Here is a 25982-nt window from a genome sequence, read left to right as displayed (position 1 = left end):
TGACTTTACAATTTTTATTTTTTTATCATCTTCCCTCTTCACAATGACAATAGTAACTTGGTGATATAATTCTCATTTTCATTTTATTTCATTTAATGTTAGAGAGCTTTACAGTACACCACACCATGGGTCTTTTGTCATTGATTTTAATGATTTACCATTTTTACATCATCAAATAGTTACATTTAATCCAGAATCGCATATAAACTTTGCAGCTCACCAAACAGTCAATCATTTCAGTCTATTAATAGCTTCACTTCTCACTGCTGTTCTCACCAGTACACTTGTGTCTCGTAACATAAGCCTTACTAAAGAAACTTTTAGCACATACCCTACAACTGAATGGTTTCTCCCCCGTGTGTTTTCTCATGTGCGTTGTTAAATTTGCCTTTGTAGACATTCTTTTACCACAAACTGAGCAGGCAAACGGTTTCTCACCAGTATGTGTTCTTGCATGTCTTGTTAAGTTTCCTCTTACAGAAAATCTTTTATCGCAAACTAAACAAGCAAATGTTTTTTGTCCAGTGTGCATTTTAGTGTGTGTAATTAAACTGGTCTGTAAATTGAATCTCTCGTCACAAAATGAGCAGGCAAAAGGTTTTTCTTCCGTGTGTGTTCGTGTGTGTCTGGTTAAATTTGGTTTTGTCGAGAAACTTAGATCACAAACCGAGCAGACAAAAGGTTTCTCTCCGGTGTGTGTTCTTGTGTGTCTTCTTAAGTTTCCCCTTACAGAGAATCTTAGACCACAAAGCAAGCAGGCAAAAGGTTTTTCTCCGGTGTGCGTTCTTGTGTGTGTTGTTAAATTTGTCTTCTGAGTAAATCTTTTACCACAAACCGAGCAGGCAAAGGGTTTCTCCTCTGTATGGGTTCTTGTGTGTTTTTTTAAATTTGTCTTTTGTGAAAATCGTTTACCACAAACGGAACACTCAAAAGGTTTCTCATCGGTGTGTGTGCGTGTGTGTATTTTTAAATTTTCCCTAAAAGAGAACCGTTGAGCGCAAACTGAGCATGCAAAAGGTTTCTCTCCAGTGTGTATTCTCATGTGTTCTTTCAAAACCCGCTTGGAACTTAATGCTTTCCCGCACTCCGAACATTTCCAGTGTTTTTTGTCAGTGTGGCATATCATATCATCTTTTATGTAATCATCATCCTCCTCATCGTCATTGTCATCATCCTCATTTTCATAGTCATCATCATCATCGTCATCATCATCGTCGTCGTCGTCGTCATTATCAGAGGAGTGTGACGGTATGTCGTCACTATCTGATAGTGGAGCAAAGAGGCTGTCAGCTTGTGATCCTCTACGGCGGTTTCTGTCACCTTCGGCTGTCATGTGTTGCCTTGAGCTGCTGTTTCGAAGCTCCGCCCCTCTGTTCTGCTCACTTTGGCCTTCATCATCCTCATCATGACTCTCCAAATAGACAACAGTCAATGGCAAATCCTCTTCTTCCTTGATGTGGGGGCTCTCTGGCTCCTCTTCGTCTTTACTGTAGTTGGGTTCTTCTTCCTCTTTAACAAAGAGGGGCTCTTCTTCTTCTTCCTCTTTAATGTGGAAGTACTCTGGACGAACATCTTCAATCACGTCTGCAGGACGCAATTAGACAAGCACACATGGTTTGGTGAAGTCAAATCTCAAGCTGTGACTTGTATGTCGTGTATTATTGTTCATTTGGTGGTACCTTGACAGACAAACAAATTTGGTCTGTGACTAAGTTTATAGTTCAAATTACCTTTATGTCAAATCAATCTTCCCCATTAAAATGCTATTCGCCTGATCAAGGGGGGGGGGGGGGGTGTAGGTTTTTAATGTTTGAAAAAATAGCATTATAAATGCAGTGAGCTTTACGAGTGCCTTGACATACAAATTTTGAGTGACATGAGTCGTCACTTGTCCAATGTATTTGTCTTGACAAACGAGCAAAAGACTGCACTTTAGACACCCTCCACTAGATGCATACCACAACCAGCCGCCATCAATTGACAATGGCTTCTTAGCAGTAAAAGGGCAGCACTGGTGGTGCTAATGCATCATTAAGCCAGTTTGCCAATCGCCATCAGCCCACAGAAAAACAACAACGAAGGACAATACATTAAAGCTGCATTAATGAGTTTGAAACTTTTTTTTACACACGACTGCCACCTCTGGACTAAAGTGTAAATGCAGCCTCCCTGATGCTCGTGCATGAGCCGCGCAGGCCTGTACGAGCACGAGCGAACAGAAACTCCTTTGGCAAGAGGCCACTTATTTACAGACTAGCAAAGATGACTTCAACTGATAGAACGATAGAAAGATAATAAGACAATGATAGAGCAATTCTGAATAAATTAGCTTGCACAGATAATCTAATTTTATACCCTCATATAGTGCAGTTGCCCGCAAGGAATGTATTATTATCTAGTAATAGTTCAGGCCACACGAATGTCCAAATATCTACATGTTTTATTTATACATTTTAATTACCAGCACCAAGTTTTCAACGTACCACCTCATAAAATATAACTATAGCTGTCAAGTCCAGCACAGGTCGGGATAATAGTAAAATACATTCAGGTAACTCATTACACACTCATAGTTGTATGTGCTTTCACATTTCTGCATTGTCCAATATTCTAGTACATTGTTTGACTAAATTTTCAAATTTCGGCTTCTGATTAGCGTATCGGCATGTGAATATGCCATGTTAGTCTAAAATCAAATGAACAAACCTGCTCTGGGAGACTCGTCTCGGGGCTGCTGGCAAAAAGAGTGCACTTGTAGACGTTGCAGCTCGTTTACCTCTTCTGCTCCAGAAAGTTCTTCTTTGTACTCAGCTGTCTTTCTTGTACACATTTCTACACGATAATAAACGCTTACACTCACACTTGATCTCTGATGAGCGATGTTTTGCCAACAAACGCGTCTCTTTGTTAGCGGCGAGCAAGCTAAGCTAGCTCGAGAGGCTTGGACGTGCGACGAGACGAGGTTATCCGGGAACGAGGATTTAATTTAACAACAATTAGCTTCAAGTCTAGTAGTGGTAGACATCCTGTGTTAAGTCTTCAGTGCGTTCAGTACTGATTCGTTTATAGTTTGGCATAAGGAGTACAGCAACTTCCCTTGGACAAACCAAATGTCCCAGAATTCTTTGCGCGTCTTTACGACACGAAGCCGGTGTTGACTTCCCACAATGAACGTACTGTAATGTTGTATTTTTTTCTTATTTGAAAACCCAACTTTCAAAAATATTGAACCTCTAAAACAAAGCCCTTATTGTTGTTTAAAATATTCGGCATTAGTAGGCCTTAATGTGGATGTTATCGCTCTACTCAAAACACACGTTACACTTTTTTCTTTTCTACTGAGAAGAAATACATTTTTATTTTTATTTTACTGTGCTGGAATGTGGTCACTTATAGAACTATTGGACACTCCACAAGTAGGAAAGTAAATACAACTTCATATTTATATGGGCTTTATTATATATTTTTGGAGGAACCGTTTCTTCTCCTCCTGGCTGTTGTATTGTATGCGGTATCTGCGACGGAGGAGGCGGGACTTCCGACTTCCGTGTGTCACACACTAGCGCTGTTTCTGGTTGCTGTTTGTGACGTGTGGGCCGCGTCCAGCTGCTTGTGCTAATACCCTTGTACCCATTGGCTGCACGTTCAGGTCGATGGGTGCGAGTTGCACAGTCAAATATTCTTAGATTAGGAAACCTCGCAGAAGCTGGAACTCGTCACAAGTTTTGCAGAGCCAAGTTTTGAATTCGTTTTTTTTCACTGCACCAAAAACCAACATGGTGCCCACCAGGTACGAGAAAGACTCCAGGGACCACATTCAATTCAAAAAAATGATTTCATTCTTTAAAAAAAATAAACAAAAGGGGACAGAAAGAAGTTAAATTTATATCTGCCCCTGATCAACACACAAAAAAAGATCAACACAAAATAAATGACAGCAAGCAGTCAAGACGCTTTCAGTGTAACAATTAAATGAAATAATTTAACAGAATGACCTTGTGCTATCTATATTTTTCCAGTAATTGTGGTTTTATATATTTTTTAAAGATACAAATAGACTGAGATGATTTAGTTTTATAATCCACATTGTTCCACAAACTGACACCTTGAGTTGAAATACATCGTTCTTTTTGTTTCGTATTTTAGGTTTAGAAAAAATATCTGTTCCACTTAAGTTGTACTCACTTTCCCTTTTTTTTAAAAAAAAAAGTTTTTTTTATTTGATTTGCATGTTAATTGGTAAAAAAAATATCATGATGGGCTTTATACATTATTTAAGGCGGTTAAACTCCATCAATTCATTAATTTTTTAAAGTTTTAGAGTGATGGGACATTGTGATTTCCTAGGAATGTTGCAGAAGTGATCATTTGGAAATGTAACCCTTTATAGAAATAAAGTTGCATACTGAGATGCCGCCATCATTAACATGATCATTGTCTTCACATCGTTGAATATTGTTGATTATAGTGACCCCAAATCAAATCAAAGCAATTAAAATATATGATTTCAAAAGGAAACGATAGAATTTGACAAATCAACCCGCAGATAAGGAGAACATGTTTATCATATTTGACCATTATTTCCTTTATTTCAATAGTAATACAATTAGGCATTTTAACAACACTTCTTTGGAACCACTCTGATGGTTAAATTAAAAGCAAGTCAACAAAGTTACATATATTAATGCGATGATGCTTACACTGTGCAAGAAAAAGCTCAACTGATCCTATTTGCAAGCCAATAATTGTTAGAAAAAAACGGCTGTTTTTTTAAATTGGTATTGGTCGTAAATCGGGTCATTTGTAGACCAAGGAGCCGCTGTGTCGTGATTATGAGGCAAAATGAGTCAATGATTCCCAACACAGCCTCAGTTTTTGCTGCTCTTCTTAGCTGTCCACTTTTCTGTTTCTTCAGCATGTGTTCTTGAGTGCGTTGTTAAAGTTGACCTTCGAGAGAATCTTTTATGACAAACTAAGCAGGGATAGGGCTTCTCCCCAGTGTGCATTTTCATGTGTTGAGTCAAATTTGAACGTGCGCTGAAACGTGAATTGCAAATTGTGCATGAGCAAGGTTTCTCACCAGTGTGTGTTTTTGTGTGCATTATCAAGCTTGCCTTTTTAGAAAATCTTTTACCACAAAATGAACAAGCAATAGACTTTTCTCTTGTGTGTGTTCTTGTGTGTATTATTAACTCACCCCTGTCAACGTATCGTTTGCCACAAACTGAGCAGGCAAAAGGTTTTTCTCCATTGTGTCTTCTTGTGTGTGTTGTAAAATTTGCCTTTAAAGAGAAACTTTCACCACAAACTGAGCATACAAAAGGTTTCTCCCCTGTGTGTGTTCTTATGTGCGTTGTTAAACCCGTCTTTAAAAAGAATCTTTTACCACAAACCAAGCAAGCAAAAGGTTTCTCCCCGGTGTGTGTTCTAGTGTGTCTTGTTAAACCTGACTTTAAAAATAATCTTTTGCCACAAACTAAGCAGGCAAAAGTTTTTTCTCCATTGTGTTCTTGTGTGCGTCGTTAAACCTGCCTTCAAAGAGAACCTTTCACCACAAACTGAGCAGACAAATGGTTTCTCTCCAGTGTGTCTTTGTGTGTGTCGAGTCAATGAGAACTTGCTGGAAAATGTTTTGCCACAGTGAGAACATCTGAGCATAAATTTCTTGTCAGTGTGATGTGTCATTTCATCTTTAGAGTGTTCGTCATCATCATCATCGTATGAGTGTGACCTTACGTCATCACCTTCTGATAGTGAAGCTAAGAGGCGATTTAATTGTGATCCTTCACAGTGGTCTCTCTCACCTTCTTCACTCTTCACAAGGACACCAGTCAATGGAAACTTGGTGAATTCACCTTCCTGTTCTTCTTCTTTATTGTGGTCCAGCTCTGGCACTTCTTCCTTTCTAATGTGAGATGAATTTGCCTGACTTAATTATTTTGTCTCGTTTTTGGTAGGGAAAAATATTGCTAAACACCAGGAAGTTTTTTTGGTCCCAACGTTCTCCTGTTTTTTTTTAAATACAGATGAGTTTTCAGGTGCCCCTGCTTATAAAGCTGCACACAGACCAAGAATCGGAAACACTCGATTAACATATTTTATACTGTATAACAGTGAACATGCAGGTATTCTGAAAATAGCGGAAGTGACGTGTACATGAGTGACTTGTGCTTGTTTATTGCACAACACAAGATGTTTCTGGAACCTCAGTCATGCCATTTCGGGGGGTAATAAACAAAACGTTCATTTCATGGCTACAAAGCGACAAAGGCATTCTGAAAAAGATGACTTTTGCGGGCCATTGCTGAGAATAGAAGAAAAAAGACAAGTACACCAGTCACTGCAGTTTAGTTTTGCTTACCTTGATGTCAAAGTTGTTCATGTGAACGCTGAAGCCCACAAATGTGTGTGCACATATCTATATTGTGGCCACATATACAAAATAAATCCATCCCAGTCCATGGCTGCAGGTCGGTAGAAATTCATGAATACCTGGAGCTTCTTTTCATTTCTACTCAGTGAAATGCAAAATTGAAACAATCTTGATGTTTGAAAGTGGTCCACCTAACTTTGTCCATTAACGTCATAGCATTGCTTCTTCTAGTCAGAGAAAGTGGATGGACTGCCTCAAGATTGCAGCGTGTTTGCCAGTATTGATAACTGAGCAAAACTTGTGTTTGTCCCCCCTGTGTCCTACAGATGTCAGTAAAGATCTTCATCCTGAGCAGGAGACGCCCAACATGAAAGAGGAAGAGGAGGAAACCAATATCACAAAGTTTCCATTGGCTGACATTGTGAAGAGTGAAAATGATCATGATGAAGAGGATGATGATGACAGTAAAGAAGAAATCTGTGAACGACCACAAGCAGACAGCCTGCTGGCTCCGCTTTCAGTTAGGGGCGACATAACATCACACTCTTCTGACAATGACGAACACGCCGAAGGTGATCTGACATGTCTAACTGGCAGCAAACACGTGAAATATTCTCAGTGTGACAAAACTTTTGTCAAAAAGTCATCGTTGAACAGACACATGAGAGAACACCCAAAAAGCTTTTGCCTGCTCAGTCTGCAACTTGAGTTGTGACGAACGTTCAGAGATGGTTTTACATATGAGATCGCACACTGGAGAGAAACAGTTTGCATGCAAGATTTGTGGTAACATATTTTCTTTAAAGAAAGAGGAGAGAAACATTTTGCCTGCTCGGGTTGTAGTAAAAGATTCACTCAGAAGGGACATTTAGAAACACACACGAGGATCCACACTGGAGAGAAGCCTTTTGCTTGCTCAGTCTGCACCTTATCTTTCAGTGACGGCTCAGTCTTGGTTAGACACATGAGAATGCACACTGGGGAAAAACAGTTTTCATGCTCAGTTTGTGGTAAAAGATTCACTCAGAGATCTTATTTATCAACACGCACAAGAACACACACTGGTGTGAGAAACCATTCACTTACAGTGTTTGTGCTAAAAAATTCCATGCCAAGCTTCAGCTTAAGAGACTCAAGTGTTCTGGTGAGAAGATCAGCAGTAAAGAAGCTCTAACTAAATTGTTTAAAATTATTATTATTTTTTTAAAGTTACTCTTTGTGAAATTGTGTATGTGTTCCTAAATAAAACACAGGTTTTCAAACATTGATAGCGTTCAGTATCTTGTAGGAGCCTAGACAGTGTCACGGTAAGTGGACAAACTAGGCAGTTTACGACTTTTCAAGTACAAAGATCAAATATTATAGCAACAGACAAAATATGGGTAGCAAGTTACTTAAACAAGTTCATCTCATGTAGGCTTTCTAAACAGGAGTCAGGCTGTGACAATAAATAAAAAATATCCACATCAGCTTGTGGACCTTCCATGATAAATAAAAACAATTAGCTTTTTATCCCCTTCACCCATCATTTTATCCTCACTAGGGTTGCAGCTGATGTTCTTCAGCCCATCCCAGGTGACTTGAGGCAAGAGGTGGGGCACACCCTAGAATGGTTAGAAAGACAAAACAACCATTCACGCTCACATACATACCTAAGGACAATTTAGTGCCCAGTTGACCAAACATACATAAAAAAAAATAGTTTTGCAAATACAAACAAAGCACTTTCTGTTCATCAGTGTGTTGCTTGACATATATTTCAAATTATTCATGCGTACATTTTTTTTCTTTATTATAGTGCAGCAGAGCATCCCAACACCAAGCCTTTCATCATTTGAGTAATGAGTAAACTGCTAGTTTACTACTGTAAATAAAAGCTATGGCAAATGAGCGAATGAGCTAAACACATTTTGTCCAAGAGTTTATGCCGTACACCTTCTTCCGTGTACTGTTTACCGTGAGTGCCCGACCGTCGCGATAGGATACAATAAATCATTCTTCACGATTCGTACTAGCCCTAAATGCGGTGAAGCCACATCGTCATAATCATTATCATCATCATCATCATCATCATCAAAACATCATTTGTTAAGTTTTCGTAAAGTCGTCTGGGTGCACAATGAAGCTTCTCGAGCTAGCCTAGCTTAGCTTGTTAGCTACTAAAAGAAGACGCTTTTCTGATCAATACATCGCGAAGCAGCGATCGAGTGTAAAGTGTTGTGATTATTGTGTGGAAATGTCAGCAAAGAGTGTGAAAGAAGAAGACGAGGGGGAACTTCGTCAAACAAAAGAAGGGAAGGAGCAGCGTCAACGACTGCACCCTGTTTTCAAGGAGCCTCGAGTTGTGTTAAACAGAGCAGGTTTGCTCACTTCTTTTTTTACCTAGTTTGATTTCGTAGCAATATTTATATGGGTATTATTATGACAATATTTAGGTCATTAATTACACAATTGATTGGGTCGGTGAATTAAGACATTTCTCATCGCTCACAAAATTTGCATGAAATACAAATTTCGGCTGTTTCAGTATAGCCAATATGACCGGTGGAAAATCTAAATTTATCATGTCCAATATTGCGGAAAGCAACAGTGGTTCAACTTGAATTGCATTGTCTCTTTGAAACGACCTTGTGGCATCATATTTTACAGTTTTTATTGTGTGTTTATGACAGAAGGAAGCCACAATCTGTGATAAAAATAATAAGCATTTCATTTATTTTAAGTAAAATGTGACCCACTCTGACTAAAGAGTCCATATGATGATGTCGCGATGGTTAGTTTCGAGTAATGGACAAAAATAGATCGGATGGTCTAAAATTCCGATCTTTAGATTTCTCCAAAAACACCTTCCTGAAGGTCTTTATTTTCATGTGTTTGACATGAAATTTCATGAACAGCCACAGCACAAAGCAAACTGATGCTCTGGACCAGACAGTGTAAGGATTTGAGAAACTTGACTGAGAAAATCTTGACTTTAACGAAATGATTGTATTTCTTTTCTTGTGTCCTCCAGATGTCAGTGAAGAATATCTTCATCCTGAGCAGGAGCCAGAACCCGCTCCAATTAAAGAGGAGGAGGAGCCTGAGCCCACCAACATCAAGGAGGAACCGAAGCCTCCCCACGTTGAAGAGGACCCAGAAGCGCCTCACGTTAAAGACAAAGAGGAGCCACGGACCTTCCACATTAAAGATGAAAAATCACCACAACCTCCCCACCTTAAAGAGGAAGAGCAGGAGGTTAACATCCCTTGTGTCATTGTGAAGATTGACGACGATGATGATGAAGATGATGGAGATCATGGCGCCGGTTGGGCACCAGGCGCCATCACAGCCAACGTCAAGCGTAAGGCAAGAGATGATAGTGGCACTGCTAAGAAGCGGCATGCAATCTCAATGGAAACAAAGGTTGCCATAATTACAAGGTTAGATAATGGAGAAAAGGTGGTGAATGTGTCACGTTTGTACAAGAGGAATACGTCAACTATTTGTACCATTTACAAGAACAAGGACCGGATTATGGCGGAATTTAAGAGTTCAGAGTCCGGGCAGTCCAGTTCTATAAGCAGCGAGCAAACAGAGAAGCTGATTGGAGAGATGGAAAAACTTCTGAGTGCATGGATTGAACACCAGAGGCAAACACGGGCACCGCTTTGCCTCAAGCTCATAAAAGAAAAGGCAAAAAACATTTTTGAGGATTTAAAGGTGAAGGCTGGGGAAGATGCTGTTCATCAGACCTTTTCAGTGAGTTCTGGCTGGTTTGACCAGTTCAAGAAAAGTGCCAACTTGCACCGTCGCGTGTCAGTTCGTGGCAAGGCAGCGAATGCCCACAGAAATGCAACAAATAAACTCCCGGACACGCCTTCGGAAATAAAAGATAAGGACGGCGACGCTGGGAACAGATGCAGCTGTTCTCATTGTGGCAAAACGTTTGTCAATAAGTATGGTTTGAAAAAGCACTTGATCCTCCACACAGGTGAGAAACGTTTCAGATGCTCAGATTGCGGTAAAAGATTCACTTGGAAAGTACATTTAATAACACACGCAAGAACACACACTGGAGAGAAACCTTTTGCCTGTTCAGTTTGTGGTAAAACATTTGCTCAGAAGGGACATGTAAGAACACACATGAAAATACACACTGGAGAGAAACCCTTTGCCTGCTCAGTCTGCAACTTCAGTTTTGGTGGACGTTCAGGATTGGCTAAACACATGAAAACACACACTGGGGACAAGCACTTTTCCTGCTCAGTTTGTGATAAAAAATTCCTTCATGGCTGGGCTTTAAAAACGCACGCAAGAATACACACTGGAGAAAAACCTTTTGCGTGTTCAGTTTGTGACAAAAGGTTCTCTGCAAAGACCAATTTAACAAGGCACACAAAAATACACAATGGGAAAAAACCTCTTATGTGTTCAGTTTGTGGTAAAATTTTCTCTACAAAGACAAATTTGATCATGCACACAAGAACACACACAGGGGAGAAAGAACTACATACGTTATTTTGGGTGCCTATCTTGTTCTCAAGTACACAAACATAATTTATTTTGGACAATAGTTTGACCACAATTTGTTACTTTCATTGTTTCAGCTGAGTGTTGCATTTTCAGTTCTTGTTGTGTTTGTCATGCAAAAATCTACTTTTGTGAGCATATAGCTAATAAATGTATTTTACCAATTAATGACATTTGTGTTGGTAGGGTCAGTTTTGATTTGGTTATTTGTTATCGTATGACACGTACGGCTGTACCCATCAAAGGCCCTAGACCAGTAGTGTCCAAAGTGGACGACCTTCTAAAATATCAACAAGACCCACAAGACAAATGATAATTCAGGTGAAAGCCAACCTGTGCATCACATGGAGGGATTTGCAGACCTCTTTTGCTGCATCGGGGACACGTGCATGCTTCAACAATCAGAAGAAAAGTTCATCGACAAGGCTTTCACGGAAGGCTTGCTAGGTAGAAGCCTCTGCTCACAAAAAAGATCAAAGCTGCCCATCTCAACTTTGCCAGCGAGTACCTGGACAAACCTGAAGCTTTTTGAAAGTCCCTTCTGTGGACACATGAGTGAACTGTTTGGTCACAACTCAAACAGTCATGTTTGGTGAAAAGTCAACACTGCATAGCAGCAAAAGAACCTTCACCCTAGAGTGAAGCATGGGGGTGAGAATATTAAAATCTGGGCTGGCTTTTCATCCTCAGGACCTGGACAACTCCACAAAAATTCAGAGGAATATCGCGAAATCCTGGAAAATAACCTGAAGCTGTTGTTTGTGAAGTTGCAGCCTGGTAGACGATGGATCCTGCAACATGACAATAATCCAAAGCATTCCAGCAATAGAACCAAGGAATGTCTGAAGAAGAACAAGATTCATGTTCTGGATTTGCCCAGTCAGAATCCTGACTTCAATTCTTTCAAAATACTGTGGCGGGACCTGAAGCGGGCACTTGACGCTAGACGCCCATCCAACCTCTCAACTGGCTGCATTTTGCAAGGAAGAGTGGCAAAAATCCCCCAAAGTCGATGTGAAAGACTGATGAATCACTAAAGAAAGTGTTTAGATGAAGTTCTCATTGCAAAAGGAGGTGCACTGTCCGATTAAGTCAGAGGTTCACATACTTTTGCACCCATGAAAGCAGAGTTTTTCTTATATCAACAACTTTTGTTCAGTAATGAATGACAAGATTATCATTATTTTTGTTCAATTCCATTATTTTCAATGTCAGCATTGTAGATTGGGGTATGACTTAAACATTTAATAAGGTCATTTTCATATTTTATTCAAAAAATCTGACCATGCCTGCAGGGTTCACAAACTTTTGAGCAGCGCTGTAATGTTGAGCTGAGGTGAGAAAATTGGTTGTGAAAAAGGCAAGTTGAAACTCAATATAAATGTCCATGCATGGGCTTTTAGGGGATAGTGGCCCCTGCCAACATGGCCGCCACTTAGACACGTCGGTTATACCGCGCCATCTTGACTCTGATGCAACCAACAATGCACAAAATCAAAATGGCGGAATAGGTGCAGTCATAGAGTACCCGGATGTTCGACTACGCTCAAGGGGATTCCAATTAAAAAATAAACAAACACAGGAATATTGTTAAAATCGAACGTTGTTATTTTATAAACAAATGTAAGACGCGAACAAACGTTCTTTGTGTAACACAACTTGATGCTTCTTGAAAGCAGCGCTCAGTACGCGTGTGGATTTTTTCTTCTCCACTCACACAAACATGAACAAAGACAAACATGGTCTCTCAGGCGAGGAAGCGAACACACGCCAACCTGCATCGAAGGCAAGTTACGGTTCCACTCCGCCACCTGGAGCCCAGTACGCATGTGGATATTCTATATTCTGTTCAGTAGGTGACGTCATAATACAGTAGTGAAGGTGGTGCGTACTTAAAGGCATCATGGTAATATTTAAATGGATACTACTGAATCGCAATCAAGGCTACATTGTTGAGCTTCAATCGTCACGGATGAAGCTTGAAGCTTCGCCCTGCCCGTTGCTTTTTTTTTTTGTAAGCGCCCTTGACGCATTTACGTTTTGGCTAAAGACTTTGTTTGTCTAAGTGAAGATGCCGTACTTCCAGATTCCTATCTACTTCCGTGTAGGCTTCGTACAATCAAAATGGTTTCACTAAAGAACTCTTCCTAAATTACCGAACCCACTACAGAACCTTCGACACCTGACCGTCATCACTACTTTAAAGAAGTGCTTCATCATTATTAACACGTTCGGGTTATCTTGACTCGGTGCACGTTGAAACTTCCATAGCTTTCTTAGCTTCGCTTTGGAGTTTCTAACAAAGAGACACGCGAGATTAAGCGTTATCGTGTTAACATGTGTACAAAAAGCGTGAAAAAAGAAGAATACGAGGAGGAACTTTGCGGAATAAACGAGAGGAATGAACAACGTCGAGATCAGGACGCTGTTTTCAAGCAACAATGTAGATCAGGTTTGTTCGCTTCTTACTCTCACTTTTTCTCACTTTAGTAACTGAACTCTTAACGTTTTCCTGTTTATTTATTTTCATACTGGAATTCTCGTTGCAAGGTTGTACGGCACTTTTCTAGTACCTTCGTTGTTATTGTCAAATTTATTTGTTTTCGGTTGCTACCTTCTATTTAATGAATCTTTAATAAATAAAAGACTCTCCCACTAGCGTTATTTTACCTTGAATTGCTATTGGCTGGCGCGAACGGCTATTCTACCGTGATTGCAGCAGGATGGCCGTGAATAGTTTATTTTAGCGTGATGTGTAGGCTGCTGGGAATTGGTTATTTTGCCGTGAGTCGTGCACTGTGCGTGATTCCTGCCTAATTTTAACCTCTTCGCTCTGTTCAAAATACAAAAACCTCAGAATAACTGGTCAAATCATCAATAAACACTTAACCCTAAATGGATTCTTTACAACTTCGCAGCAGGCTGCAATAAATTGTAAACAGTTAAATAAAAAATAAAAAAATGCTGTTGCAGACTTGCAGTGCAGTTTAGTAAAAATATGCAACAAAGTTTTGTTTTTATTTACCTAACCAAACTTTGTTTACTTGTACTGCATACATAGGCGAAGATCTCCATCTTGAGCAGCATGAGCCCGTTTCCCCTCACATTAAAGATGAAGAGGAGCCAGAGCCATCTAACATTAAAGAGGAAGAAGAGGAGATGGATACCCAACATATTAAAGAGGAGAAGGACCCCGAGCCACAATACAGTAGAGTAAGTAAAAATTTTTTTAAATTGAAACATGAATCTGAATAGTTACTGTATTGACACAACATGAAATGACCACATTTAAAAATAAATAAATAAATATATATATAAAAAAAAAAAGGTTTACAATTGTGCATATCAAATATGAAACATTTTTACGTGCAGATGAAGCACGTTTGGAGCATTACCGGCGGCACGTTTCCGTAATATAGTCAATGCCGTTTCCGCAGTCAGGTGCGGTTGCATGCCGGACGGTGCGTTTTGGAGCGTTTCAGGCGAGAATTTTGCTTCTTCGACCGTTTCGTCGGCTGAAATGAATCTTTTGGCGCAGTCGCATCGCCGCCAACCAGTCGGCATCGTCGCGAATCGAGGCGTAATGGAGGAGAAATTGATCATCGCCGTTTGCAGATACCCGGAGCTGTACGACACGGCAAGCTACGTGTACCAGGTCCAAGTCAAAAGGAAAATGGCTTGGAGGAAGATAAGCAAGGAGGTTGGATTATCTGGTGGGTGAGTTTTTTTGTTTTTGTTCAATTGTTGAAATTAGAAGCAAGCTAGCAATAGCACAACAAAATCAGCACCACCAACCGAACACTCGATTGACGACACTGAAACAAAATACAGTACACATTATTTCAATGTGTTCAACCGCGATTGGCTAGCAACCAGTTGGGGGTGTACCCCGCCTACTGCCTGAAGGTGACTGGGATGGGCTGCGGCGACCCTTGCGAGGAATAAGCGGTTCGGAAAATGGATGGCTAAATGTGATAAACTAACACATCTCATTTGGTTATTTTCGAAGAAGGTTGAGGCGAGTGGTACGTCACGCTATCACATTTGATTCATATGCAACCTTTTGATATACACGTTCAAAGTAAATACAAATGTTTGCTTTTTGGCAGTGTAGCAGCGTTCGTTCACACTTTTTCCCCCCTTTAGAGGACATGTGCAGAAAAAGGTGGAAAGGACTGAGAGACACTTATTTAAAAGAGAAGAAAAGGGAGCAGCGAGATGAAAAAAGTGGCTATGCAGAATTTCCCAGGAAGAAGTGGAAATACTCTGCCAGTCTTTCCTTTCTCGACCCGTTTGTGTGCCCGTGGGAAACCAGCGGGAACACGGGCAGGGGGCTTGAGGAAGACGTAGGGTACCACAATGATGGTACGGGAGCCAAAGTAAAAGGAGCACAGCCACGTACCTCATCTGCATCTGACAGAGGTTGGGGTCAATCGGTTACAAGCTTACACGCATTCTCTCGCTCTCTCTCTGTATTTCATAGATATTTCTGTTTGCAGAATATGCCAAGGATGATTTGGAGTACGAGAGTCAGGGAGGACAGGGGGCTGACGCTGCCCCCAAAGTAGGACCTTCATGGGGTATGTACATCGTCAAGTATTGTCAGACTCAGGCAGCATCTTCAGGATGAGGCTTATTACACATGACAGGTGGAACTTGGAGTCTCTCCACTACATGCACTTGTGATGTGCTCGTTTTCACCATGACTACGGCTGCAGTCGCACTGAAAATACGGTTTTATTTCTCCCCTTCCATATGCAACATGTTTCTCCAATGGTGTGCGTCGTGTCATGAGCACTTTACGAGTCTTGTGGAATATGCTGATACGTGCTAAATAATCATTTTCCGTAACATGAACAAATTCCATTCGCAGAAGAACAGTTCTTTTCCAACCAAGTCACATATTTCACAATACACACACTTTGGCCCTCGGGTGTCAAAACTCACATGAGCTCAGGGGCCGCATGTAGGAAAATATATTACCAAGTGGGCCGCATCGGTAAAATAATGGTATATAACTTTTAAACAATTGTTGTCAATTAGACGCAGATATCCGCTATTTGTTGGCCAGCCCTAAATTAAGGAGCTCAACTGTAATCATATTGTTCCAAAAATAACACCAATACAAATGGAACGCGACAACACTTAGCCTGTATGAGTTCCGCACGTGTTACCTGTTTTGCATCTATATTGTTCCCAGAATGCATTGTGAGGCGCAGTTAATGATGCTGTAAGAATGCTAATCCTTGTTATATGTATTTGTGTTACCAGTGATTGAATTTGTGTCGTATTTAACATGTCTATGTCAGTTCATTTAGAATTTTTTCAAACAAACCGTAACTTTAAGTTGTGTGTAAAATGATGACATCCAGGATGATTCCATTGTCGCATTGCTCATCTGAGGACAGCTTGTAGAATTATGAATTTATATGTGTTGATTGGGGCAGGCTGATGAATTGGTCCGACATTACAATGTATTTTTTTTTACTTTATAAAGAAATAAAAAAAAAAAAACGTTTATTTAATTTTTTTAACAAAATAAAATTCCCATCCAAATAATTGACATTGGGCACTAAAAGTTGCGTTTATGTTTTTATGTGAATGATGACATAAAAAGATCGTGTTTAACAAAAAAAAAAAGGTTGGCTCCTGCTGCACTCATATTTTTCAATTTTGTTTACTTTTTTTAGGCTCCTGTCTGATTTCAATATTTCAAGAAAAAAAAAAAGCTCCACACTGTTTTGTGCCATTAAATGTGTTGTTTCAATTTCATACAGGAAAGACGAGCGCTCCAAAGAGAGCAAGACAAACAAGTCAAGAAGTCGATGACAATCTTCTGCTGCTGGGAAAGCGGCAATTGGACTCCTCACCGATTAGCGACGAGGAATATGCCTTCAAATACATCCTTTCGATTGTCATGACGATGCCGCCACAGCAAAGGGACAAAGTCATACGTCAGATTCTGAACTATGTTGTGGAGGCCAAGAAAAAGTCTTAATCTTTGGATGAGCAGAAGAACATATTGCACCCTGGAAATAAACTTTGTTTACTACACGACTTTGTTACTTTTACATTATACATATCAACAAGACACCTAGAGTCTTCAAGTGGAAGTCAACCTTAAACATTTCTTGACAATATTATGTTATATGTGACCGCATTAGTCTAAACATGACATTCTGATTAACTCATTCACTGCCATTGACAGCTATAGATGTCAAAAATTCATTTGAACTATTTTTATTATTTTAATATAATTTTTTATTTTATTTTTTTCATTTTTGTTAACAAGAGTATGAAAACCTAGAATTTTTTTGTACATTCAGAACAGATATAAAATTTGTGAGTTAACTAGTGAAGTCATGCGATTAATTACGATTACAAATTGTAGTTTACAAATTGAAAGTTAACTCACGATTTAAATTAAAAAAATATTTATTTTTAATGTTTTTTTTGAAGAAAAAAATATTTTAATTAATCAAAAATTAATTACATAATAAATAAATACAATTAATCACTAATTTTATATCTGTTCTAATCCCCCCCCCCAAAAAAAAATCTAGTTTTTTTTTGGTTAACAAAAGTGGGGGAAAATATCAAACTAATAGAAATAGTTCAAATGAATTTTTGACGTCTATAGCCGTCAATGGCAGTGAATGAGTTAATATGACATTTGTGAAATCGTGAGTTATGAAGCAAAATGCAGCCATTTTGACGCTTGCTGTCGACTGAAGACGACATCAGTGTTGCTCTTCCAACAGTACTTTGCCACCCCCAAACCAACGAGTCCAATAAAGTGAGATCATCATCTCGGCTGAACTCTGCTGAATCATCACCTTCTCATCAGGTGGCAAATAAAAGGCCCCAAAAAAGGGCAAGGGACGGCGGTGATGATTTGGAAATGGAAAATGTTACAATTCTACAGCGTCTCTCGCAAAAACTGCTCTGAGCCATTGACGATGTTGACCAAACATTCGGCAGACAGGTCGCCTCTGAAACGAAGGAAATAAAAGATCCATGAACCAAGATGAGACTTTGTCAAAAGATTCGTAGCAGGATCCACGATGCAAAGGGAACGGAACCGAGCACCTCGTTGTTGTAAAGACCGCGCCCCAAAACGACGCGTAATATTCCGACATTGCGCTCTGACGGTTTTCGTGCCGACAACGGCTGCTCCATTAAGCAACTACGGGAAAACAAATGACCGGGAACGAGACAACACTGTGAATTCAATTCTTTCTTCTGTGCTGCTATTATAACGTTCAAATGTTACAATCAGATAACAATCAGGCTAAGCTTGCAAACTATTACAGATGCCATGCAGTGTTTGCCAAGTTTGCAGTAGTGACTGTTTATCATTTTTCTTTTCTTTTTTTAAATGCCTCTTAATGCTCACGTTTGTAGCAATATCGTTTTTAACCATACTGTTGATTTCATTCATGCCAAAGAAGCATCAACTTGGGATGAGTGACATTTAATGTCAAACCCCTTTACATAAAAAAAAGAAAATAATAATTTTTTTCTACTCTAAATGCTGTGTTGTATTTTTAGGACTGACAAGAAAATTCAGACAAAATGTAGAACAAAGTTTGCATATAAACAATGCAAAAATCTCTGGTCATCTCTTTTTAACACATTAAAGCACAATTCATCATAGATTTCTAGAGAACACCAGAAGCCATGCTGGTAACTAAATCAGATTTTCCTTTTTGTGAATCTAAATACCTTAGTGTATACACACTAGGGAAGTAGCAATAATGGCAACATCACGATATTCAAACTGCCACAATACCGTCGTCATCCTGTCACGATCTGTTACAAAAGTCAGGGTGATTTCCTTCCATTTGTGCACTTTTAGCACCCTCTGGTGGCTAGTTTATTAGTGAAGTTGAATTTTTACAAGGCATGTTTTGGCTCAGCCATTTTAGAACATTTCAAAATGTTCAATACCCACATGATATGTTCAATAATTATATATAAACTGTTTCTGCCAAATGACAGAATCGACTCTCTCCTTTCTGCCTTGTCCCGTTCTTTTGTGGCGGCCGCGGCTCACGGCGGAGAGACGGTCGTTCAGGCACTTCCCACGCATTGCCTCCAGTGCTACTCACGCTGGCGTATGGAAGGTGCGAATGTTTGGTGGCGGTGGGAGGGGCCGTAGGCGCACACTGGCAGCCTCGCCTCCGTCAGCCTGCCGCAGGGCAGCTGTGGCCAATTAAGTAGCCAACCGTCACCACAGCGTGAATGTGTCATACCTGTCAACCTCTGCCGATAACTGCCCTTATAAATGATTATGATTCCCCTTACAAACCCCAAAAAAAACCTTACAAACACCGTACGACGCATGTTTACTCGCGGTAACCAGACAGTGTAATAGAAATAACAAAGGTAATTTGCATACAAAGTCTTTTATTCAATTTAAAAAGTTTACAATGCAATAAACTGTGCCTTCAGTGCTTCCTATTGTAAGCCAATGTGCATGATTTAGCAGACTTTATCTGCTCTAATGAGGGTCTCACTTGTGAGCAACAGTTCAATTTCATCTGTAATAAAGAAGTAAGAGTGTCTGTTCCCATTGTCTTTCTGTACTCTGTATGAATTTTCCTCACATGGCTGAAAAGCCGCTCGCTATCAGCATTACTGTGAGGAAGGCTGAGTAAAATTAGATACATCTTTCTCATCAGTGGAAAGCGATCCAGCCCCAAACCAGTTTTCATTTTGAACACATGAGGCCAAAATGTCTCTGGACGAATTGGTTGTCCATCCTGACTTTTCTGAGGGAGAAGATCATCAGGTATTAGTTGATAGTCTTCCCATTCATCTTTTAATTGTTCCTGATCAAAGTCTGGTGTAAACCTGTTTGCAAGCTTAACAATACTTGTGTAATCCAACACCACCAAGTCACTCAGTATTGTATTCTCAAATGGAAATTTTTGTATCATTTTAGTTACAACAGCCTCGTAGAAGGAGCGAACAGAGGGAAAAAAAAGTTGCTTGCATGGCTGGTGTGATGCTTTGCCTGATTTCATCCTCCTCATTGGTGTCTTGGAAGAGCGCCCTGGTGCCCAAGCCAACAGCAAGCCTGCTATCTTCATGCTGCAGGCGTCTGTTTGTATAATCAACTGCCAGCAGGCTATCAGCAGATTTGACATGTTTCCATTTGCACAAATTTCACCAAGAGTTTCTTTAAGAGTCTTTCCATTTCTGGTAGCAAATCTCCAATCATACATGCCTCTGTTTGGAACACAATATTGAATTGATTTATTTGAGGCAGGATGAAGCTGAGGAAGTGGAGTGTGAGGAGAGTAACAGGGTCTTGAAGTCGATCGTGGATGCTTTTCACTTTACCTGCCCTTTCAACATCCGCATGGCTAGCGAAGTCGCTTTTGAGTGCTTCGTACTGAGACGATGTTCTTTCAACCACTTTTTGCAGAGACAACCATCGTGTCGGACAATGCTTTAGGATTTTTTCTTGCTCGGAATTTGTAAAGTCCTGAAACTCTTTAAAATCCTCAATTCGTTTGGAACTATTTTTAAAAAAAATAAAATATATCCACCAGCAAGTCATCTATGTTTACTGGCAATGTCTTCAGTCCATCTTTGACACACAGATTGCCAAGATGACAAATGCATCCAACACTAAAAACAGACCCATTTTTTTCTTTTATCCTAGACAAGACAGAGTTTTTCTTTCCAACCCTGGTGTTGCAATTGTCGCTTGCAAATCCCACAACGTTACTCCATGGAATGTCATTTTCTTGTAAAATGTTGTCAATAACGGCAAAGATTGATGCTGCTGTGCCTGATGCCAACTCTGGTAAATCGAGGAGTCTGGTATTTGTGTTCTCCCCATCAAAGAAGTGAGCTAACACAACAAGTCGCTTTTTGGTAGTACGATCATTGCTTTCATCAATCATGAGGGTAAATGGGTGAGTTCTGCAGTACTGAATGACGTCTTGGGTGTAGCCACGTGCAAGGCTCTCCTTAACAATCATCGTAGCCTTGGTCCTCCGACATGCAAACTCCTGCAAAAATATAATATTAAAATCTAAAATTTTAATTTTTGACACGGTGCCATAAATGCTGATTCATTGTAGATATGAATGATACTAATAATAATAATAATAAATGACCTTAGCTGTCTGTGAATCCGGAAACATAACTTTCACCAAATCCGAGAAGTGGTCCGCAGCTGTGAAAGCAATGTTGTGCTCAGCAAGAAAATGGCAGAAGAGAATTTCCGCATTTGTCGTTTTGTGGGATGCTGCAGGATTTGCGGTGGAGACGAAGTGCTTGGTTAATGGGACATGTGAATTGGTTTTTTTTCACATTCTCCACGTGTCCGGCAGTTTTAAAGTGGCTCTTCAGATCGTAAAATCCACTCGCAGCAACTTTCACGTCTTTATTGCAAGGGACACAGAATGAGAATTGAGTGCCTCTTAACGATGCTTTAATCCAGCCAGCATATTCACCTTGAAGTAACTCCCATTCTTTCTGGTGTCGACCCGATCCTTGAGTTCTTCGTTTCTTACTAGGTGGCTCCTCCATGCTTGCTTCCACGATATTTACTCTACGTATATCTACGCATGCGCATGTCAGCGCATTTTTTTTCCCCCGTACAAAAGTCGGTGTATGACGTACATGATTTGAAATGGTAAAAAAACGTATAAAATACGTATAAAACGTACAAGTTGACAGGTATGATGTGTGAGTGCATGAATAATGCATCCATTCCATTGTAAAGCGTCTTTGAGTGTCTAGAAAAGCGCTATATAAATCTGATGCATTATTATTATTATTATCATAATGTACAAAAGTCAGCCATTACTCCCATGGACTCTCAAACTGTTTGTATAAAATGGGGCAATGATGTGGTCTACTGGTGCTTGTGCAGCAGTCAAGTTGTTTCCAAGTTTGACATTTACAGTGCAGCATCATTGCGTCGTCCTCGTCGAGCCCCGTTGAAACAAAATGCAATTGTGACAAGTATACTTGTCAAAGGCAGTGAATGAGTTCAAACCCGCGCCGAAGGGGAACGTAATGTGCTTGTGAACCGAGTCAATATGTGGAGGAACTCAATGTGTGCATGTGAGTGCCTCAATATTAAGTATTATTAGAGATTGTAGGTTGTTTATATGCATTGCTGTACAAAAGCACAGTGTGTGTTTTTTTTTACAACATTGTGACCTTTTTTATATCACTGGAAATCTGAAATCATTTGGCAGCTCACATAAGGAGAAATCATACGTTCTCATGAATTTTGTGTGTGTGTTTTTTAGATGACCAAAAAACGCAAGATTGAAGATGCGCTGAACATAATAACGGATGGAAGTTCAAGTGATATCGAGCAGCTTGGGGAAGACGATGAGGGCGAGGAGGAATGGACCGCCGCAAGTTTTGAGGAAAGCACCGATAATAACGAGGATGAGGGCGATCCAGAAGAGGCCGCCGCAAAATCACAAGACGCAAGACGAAAGCAGTCGGAAAAGTGCAAAGCAAAAAAGCAGTACCAGTGGATAAGAAAACCGTTTGAACCTCCAGCCGTTGACTTTGTGGAATGTGTTGAGGAAGACTCTAAGGAGAGGCTCGACTGGACCCCGTACATGTATTTCAAAGATTTTGTGACTGAGGAAATGCTTGAGGAAATTGCAATACAAACCAACATCTACAGTGTTGAAAAAGATGGAAAGTTAGTGAACACCAACGTCAAAGAAATTGAGCAGGTTCTGGGAATGTACATGCACATGGGCCTGGTCCAGATGCCCAACCAACGAGCCTACTGGGAAATGGAGACCAAGTACCCTGTCGTCTGTCACGTCATGTCACGGGAACGATTCCACCATTTGCTGGCGCTGATCCACTTTTGCGACAACCACAAAGTGTCTGAGGAGGCCAAACGAGATAAATTGTGGAAACTTCGGCCCTGGTTGGAGAAGCTGCGCCAACGCTTCCTGTTGATGGCGCCCGAAGAATGTCACGCCGTGGGGGAAATGGTCGTGCCTTTCAACGGCAAATCCAATCTCCGCTGCTACATGCCTGGCAAACTGCACAAGTGGGGCTTCAAGATGTGGGGGCGCGCCGGACAAAGCGGCTTTCTTTACGATTTTGACGTGTGCCAAGGGGCGGAAAATCGTCACAAGGAGAAATCGGATGTTGGTCCTGCCGGAGACGTTGTCCTGAAAATGACCTCGACTCTTCCACCAGGGAGAAATCACAAAGTTTTTGCGGGTGATGTTTTTACGTCGGTTCCGTTGGTGGAGCACTTGAAACAAAGAGGAATCTACTTCATAGGCACCGTCACGACGAGCAAAGTCAAGAGCTGCCAACTGACGGACGAGAAAGAATTCAAGTCCAAGGGACGAGGCGGCGTGGATTTCCGAGTCAACCAGGACCACAACGTCATTGTCAGATGGTACGACAACAAAGCCGTCAACCTGCTCTCCTCCTTTGTAGGCGTCGAACCCCTGCGCAACGTCAAGCGCTGGGACCCCAAAGGCAAGCGGCACGTCGCCGTTCCTATGCCGGCCATCGTTGACACCTACAACAAGTTCATGCGAGGCCTGGTCCTTTTTGACATGTTGTCTGCGCTTTACAAGTACGCCGTCCGATCTCGAAGGTGGTACTTGTACATCTGGTGGCACACCGTCAACGTGGCGGTCGTCAACTCGTGGATCCGCTACCGAAGGGACCTGAAAAGACTAAACCCTCAGCAAAAACCGCTCCCCCTGCGAAAGTTCCAAGCTTCTGTGGGCACGTCTCTCACAAGGGCAGGAAAAGTCAACGAGTTCGACAGAGCGCTGTCGTCTCTGGAAGAAATGTCGAGCCCTCCGCGCAAGAGGAAAGCCACCAGGGTGCCGGCCGACGTCCGAAAAGATGGCCTCCATCATTTCCCCACTTGGGAACCCCGACAGAGATGCAAGTTCTGCACGGGACACTTCTCACATGTCTACTGCGACAAATGCAGAGTGCACCTTTGCCTGAACAAGGAAAGAAACTGTTTTCAGGCCTTCCACCATGCAAAATAAGAATAATAATTGGAAAAAACAAACCCTCATCTGTTCTTATTCTTGTACAGGATATACAGCGCTCAGCATGAAGGAGGACACCCCAACAGGGTTGTAAGGACACCTTTAGTTTCATTTCACAATCAAGATTTTCTATGGAATATTATACTACAACACATTGATTGCAAACAAGATTTGTGAATTAGTACGTACAAAAAAGTAGCGTTCTTAAGAAATCTATTCAAGAACATTTTGCACAAATGAGTAGACCCAGAGGAGAAAACGGACAACTTCTTCAAGCAAAACAAAGCAAGATTCAGTTTTCGTTGATTATGGTGGCACCATATGGACAAAAGTGGTATTGTTTTCCCTTGAATGAAAAAACGACATTTCCCATGAGGACGAGCGCATATCATCGTGAAATCCGGATGTCACTGGCGCCCGCAGGCTGAATTACGTTTTGGTGGCTATTTTCTATTTTTTTCTTTATACGGCGCTGTAACGTTTCTCAAGCGTGTCAACAGCAGACGGTGGTTGTGATCGTACCTTCACAAACGCTGCGCTCCTCCTCCCTCCCTTCCCGCGATGCATTTTACAAGCGTTCGTAAACAAGAAAGAACACAACTTTTGAGTGTCGCGTGTCTGGTCGGCTCAGTGTGGAAAGGCCAACTATCAAGCTGATGGCTATTTATTGCTACCACACAATATTCCGATAGCTAACATCAGCTAGCTACTAAAAAGAGTCGAGTGCCCGCAAAGGCAGCGTCGGTTGGAAATCCCCCGTCTTTGACCTCACGCCAGCGAGTGAAATCCTGTACTGTGCTTTTGTCCACATCCAGGTAGGATTTATATCATCATTATTATTGTCGCCTCAGGCCAAAATCTTTGTTTCTTGGGGTGTTTTGCAGCTTCCCCATGACAACAGTAACCACGCGTAGACGTGTGACGCGACTTCCGTCTGGAATGACAGTCGACATATGCCGTAAAGCACGTTGTAGTTTTTTCGTGTGTGGCAGAGTTCGCGCCATCCTCCTCAAAGTTGTTTAGTGCCAGTAAAAAACGATACAGACCACCTCAGGCCGTGACAAAGGTTTCTTTCATCGAGCTGTAAGTCAATGTTTCATCAGCAGAATTATGAAAATATGAATTGAAGGTTCAAAAAGCATTTAGTGTTGCTTTAATACAAGGCCTAGCAGACATGTTGCTGTCCATAAAAGTCATGGAGGTCATAGAAAATACTAGATGGCGTCATTTTTGTTGTGGGATGCATTCATTTTTCGCAGTAGTTAATTTGATTAAACTAAGCATTTTGTGATTATGCATTCTATTATCTATTAGCTGAGCCGAAAGGCAAAGCTCTCGATTTACCGGTCGATCTACGTTCCTGCCCTCACCTACGGTCACGAGCTGTGGGTCGTGACCGAAAGAACAAGATCCCGGATACAAGCGGCCGAAATGAGTTTCCTCCGCAGGGTAGCCGGGCTCTCCCTTAGAGATCGGGTGAGAAGCTCGGTCATCCGGGAGGGACTCGGCGTCGAGCCGCTGCTCCTCCACGTTGAGAGGAACCAGTTGAGGTGGCTCGGGCATCTGGTTCGGATGCCTCCTGGACGCCTCCCTGGGGAGGTGTTCCGGGCATGTCCTACCGGCGGGAGGCCCCGGGGACGACCCAGGACACGCTGGAGAGACGACGTCTCTCGGCTGGCCTGGGAACGCCTCGGGGTCCCGTCGGAGGAGCTGGCTGAAGTGGCTGGGGAGAGGGAAGTCTGGGCTTCCTTGTAAAGCTGCTGCCCCCGCGACCCGACCCCGGATAAGCGGAAGAAGACGGACGGACGGACATTCTATTATCAACCTTACTTTAATGTTGTGAGTTAAGTGCATATTCTACAGAAAGCTTTTTGTCAAAATTTCGGAAATTGTTCTTATGTTCATTGAGATATTAAATAAAATCTACATTTTTCGAAGGGGTGAATTCATATACTCTGTAAAAATACGAATAATGTAGTTAATGGAGAATTTCTCTTATGTTTTTGGAATGACCATAGTTAGATATGTGTATTAGAATATTTGAGCATTGTTTGTAAAAATTTTATTTT

At 41.1% G+C, this 25982-nt stretch overlaps 2 protein-coding genes, 1 long non-coding RNA gene and 1 pseudogene across 4 annotated transcripts; 1 reads left to right on the top strand and 3 right to left on the bottom strand.

Moving 5' to 3' along the window:
- On the bottom strand, window positions 1-3134 carry LOC144050195 (uncharacterized). 2 transcript variants are annotated; one of them, XM_077563256.1, is made up of 3 exons: window positions 2707-3134; window positions 580-1584; window positions 1-498 (listed from the first exon to the last, which is right to left on the bottom strand). In XM_077563256.1, exons 1-3 carry the CDS (start codon window positions 2828-2830, stop codon window positions 254-256), a joined length of 1374 nt encoding a protein of 457 aa, XP_077419382.1. In that variant the 5' UTR covers window positions 2831-3134; the 3' UTR covers window positions 1-253. The 2 variants fall into 2 exon arrangements, with proteins under 2 accessions (XP_077419382.1, XP_077419381.1); XM_077563255.1 differs by having other exon boundaries at window positions 1-1584.
- Window positions 3135-4868: 1734 nt separating this feature from the next.
- On the bottom strand, window positions 4869-6382 carry LOC144050903 (uncharacterized; annotated as a pseudogene).
- Window positions 6383-8307: 1925 nt separating this feature from the next.
- On the top strand, window positions 8308-11056 carry LOC144050185 (uncharacterized). Its single transcript, XM_077563241.1, has 2 exons — window positions 8308-8733; window positions 9387-11056. The coding sequence occupies exons 1-2, from the start codon at window positions 8610-8612 to the stop codon at window positions 10910-10912; spliced, it is 1650 nt and encodes a 549-aa protein (XP_077419367.1). The 5' UTR covers window positions 8308-8609; the 3' UTR covers window positions 10913-11056.
- Window positions 11057-20595: 9539 nt separating this feature from the next.
- LOC144050233 (uncharacterized) lies at window positions 20596-21457 on the bottom strand. The gene is made up of 3 exons (XR_013293808.1): window positions 21358-21457; window positions 21019-21149; window positions 20596-20910 (listed from the first exon to the last, which is right to left on the bottom strand). It is a non-coding gene; the product is annotated as an uncharacterized LOC144050233 (long non-coding RNA).
- Between the last annotated feature and the right edge of the window lie 4525 nt (window positions 21458-25982).

This window comes from Vanacampus margaritifer, chromosome 4, assembly GCF_051991255.1.
Source record: "Vanacampus margaritifer isolate UIUO_Vmar chromosome 4, RoL_Vmar_1.0, whole genome shotgun sequence".
In the NCBI taxonomy this organism is placed as follows: Eukaryota; Metazoa; Chordata; class Actinopteri; order Syngnathiformes; family Syngnathidae; genus Vanacampus; species Vanacampus margaritifer.
The sequence above is the reverse complement of the archived record's forward strand: the minus strand, read 5'-3'. Positions and strand labels throughout refer to the sequence as shown.

Coding starts and splice junctions, on each gene's coding strand:
- LOC144050195 (XM_077563255.1), bottom strand. CDS start 2,830: ATGTGTACAAGAAAGACAGCTGAGTACAAAGAAGAACTTTCTGGAGCA. Junction 1,585..2,706: donor AGACGAGTCTCCCAGAGCAG/GTTTGTTCATTT, acceptor TGCGTCCTGCAG/ACGTGATTGAAGATGTTCGT.
- LOC144050185 (XM_077563241.1), top strand. CDS start 8,610: ATGTCAGCAAAGAGTGTGAAAGAAGAAGACGAGGGGGAACTTCGTCAA. Junction 8,734..9,386: donor AGTTGTGTTAAACAGAGCAG/GTTTGCTCACTT, acceptor TGTGTCCTCCAG/ATGTCAGTGAAGAATATCTT.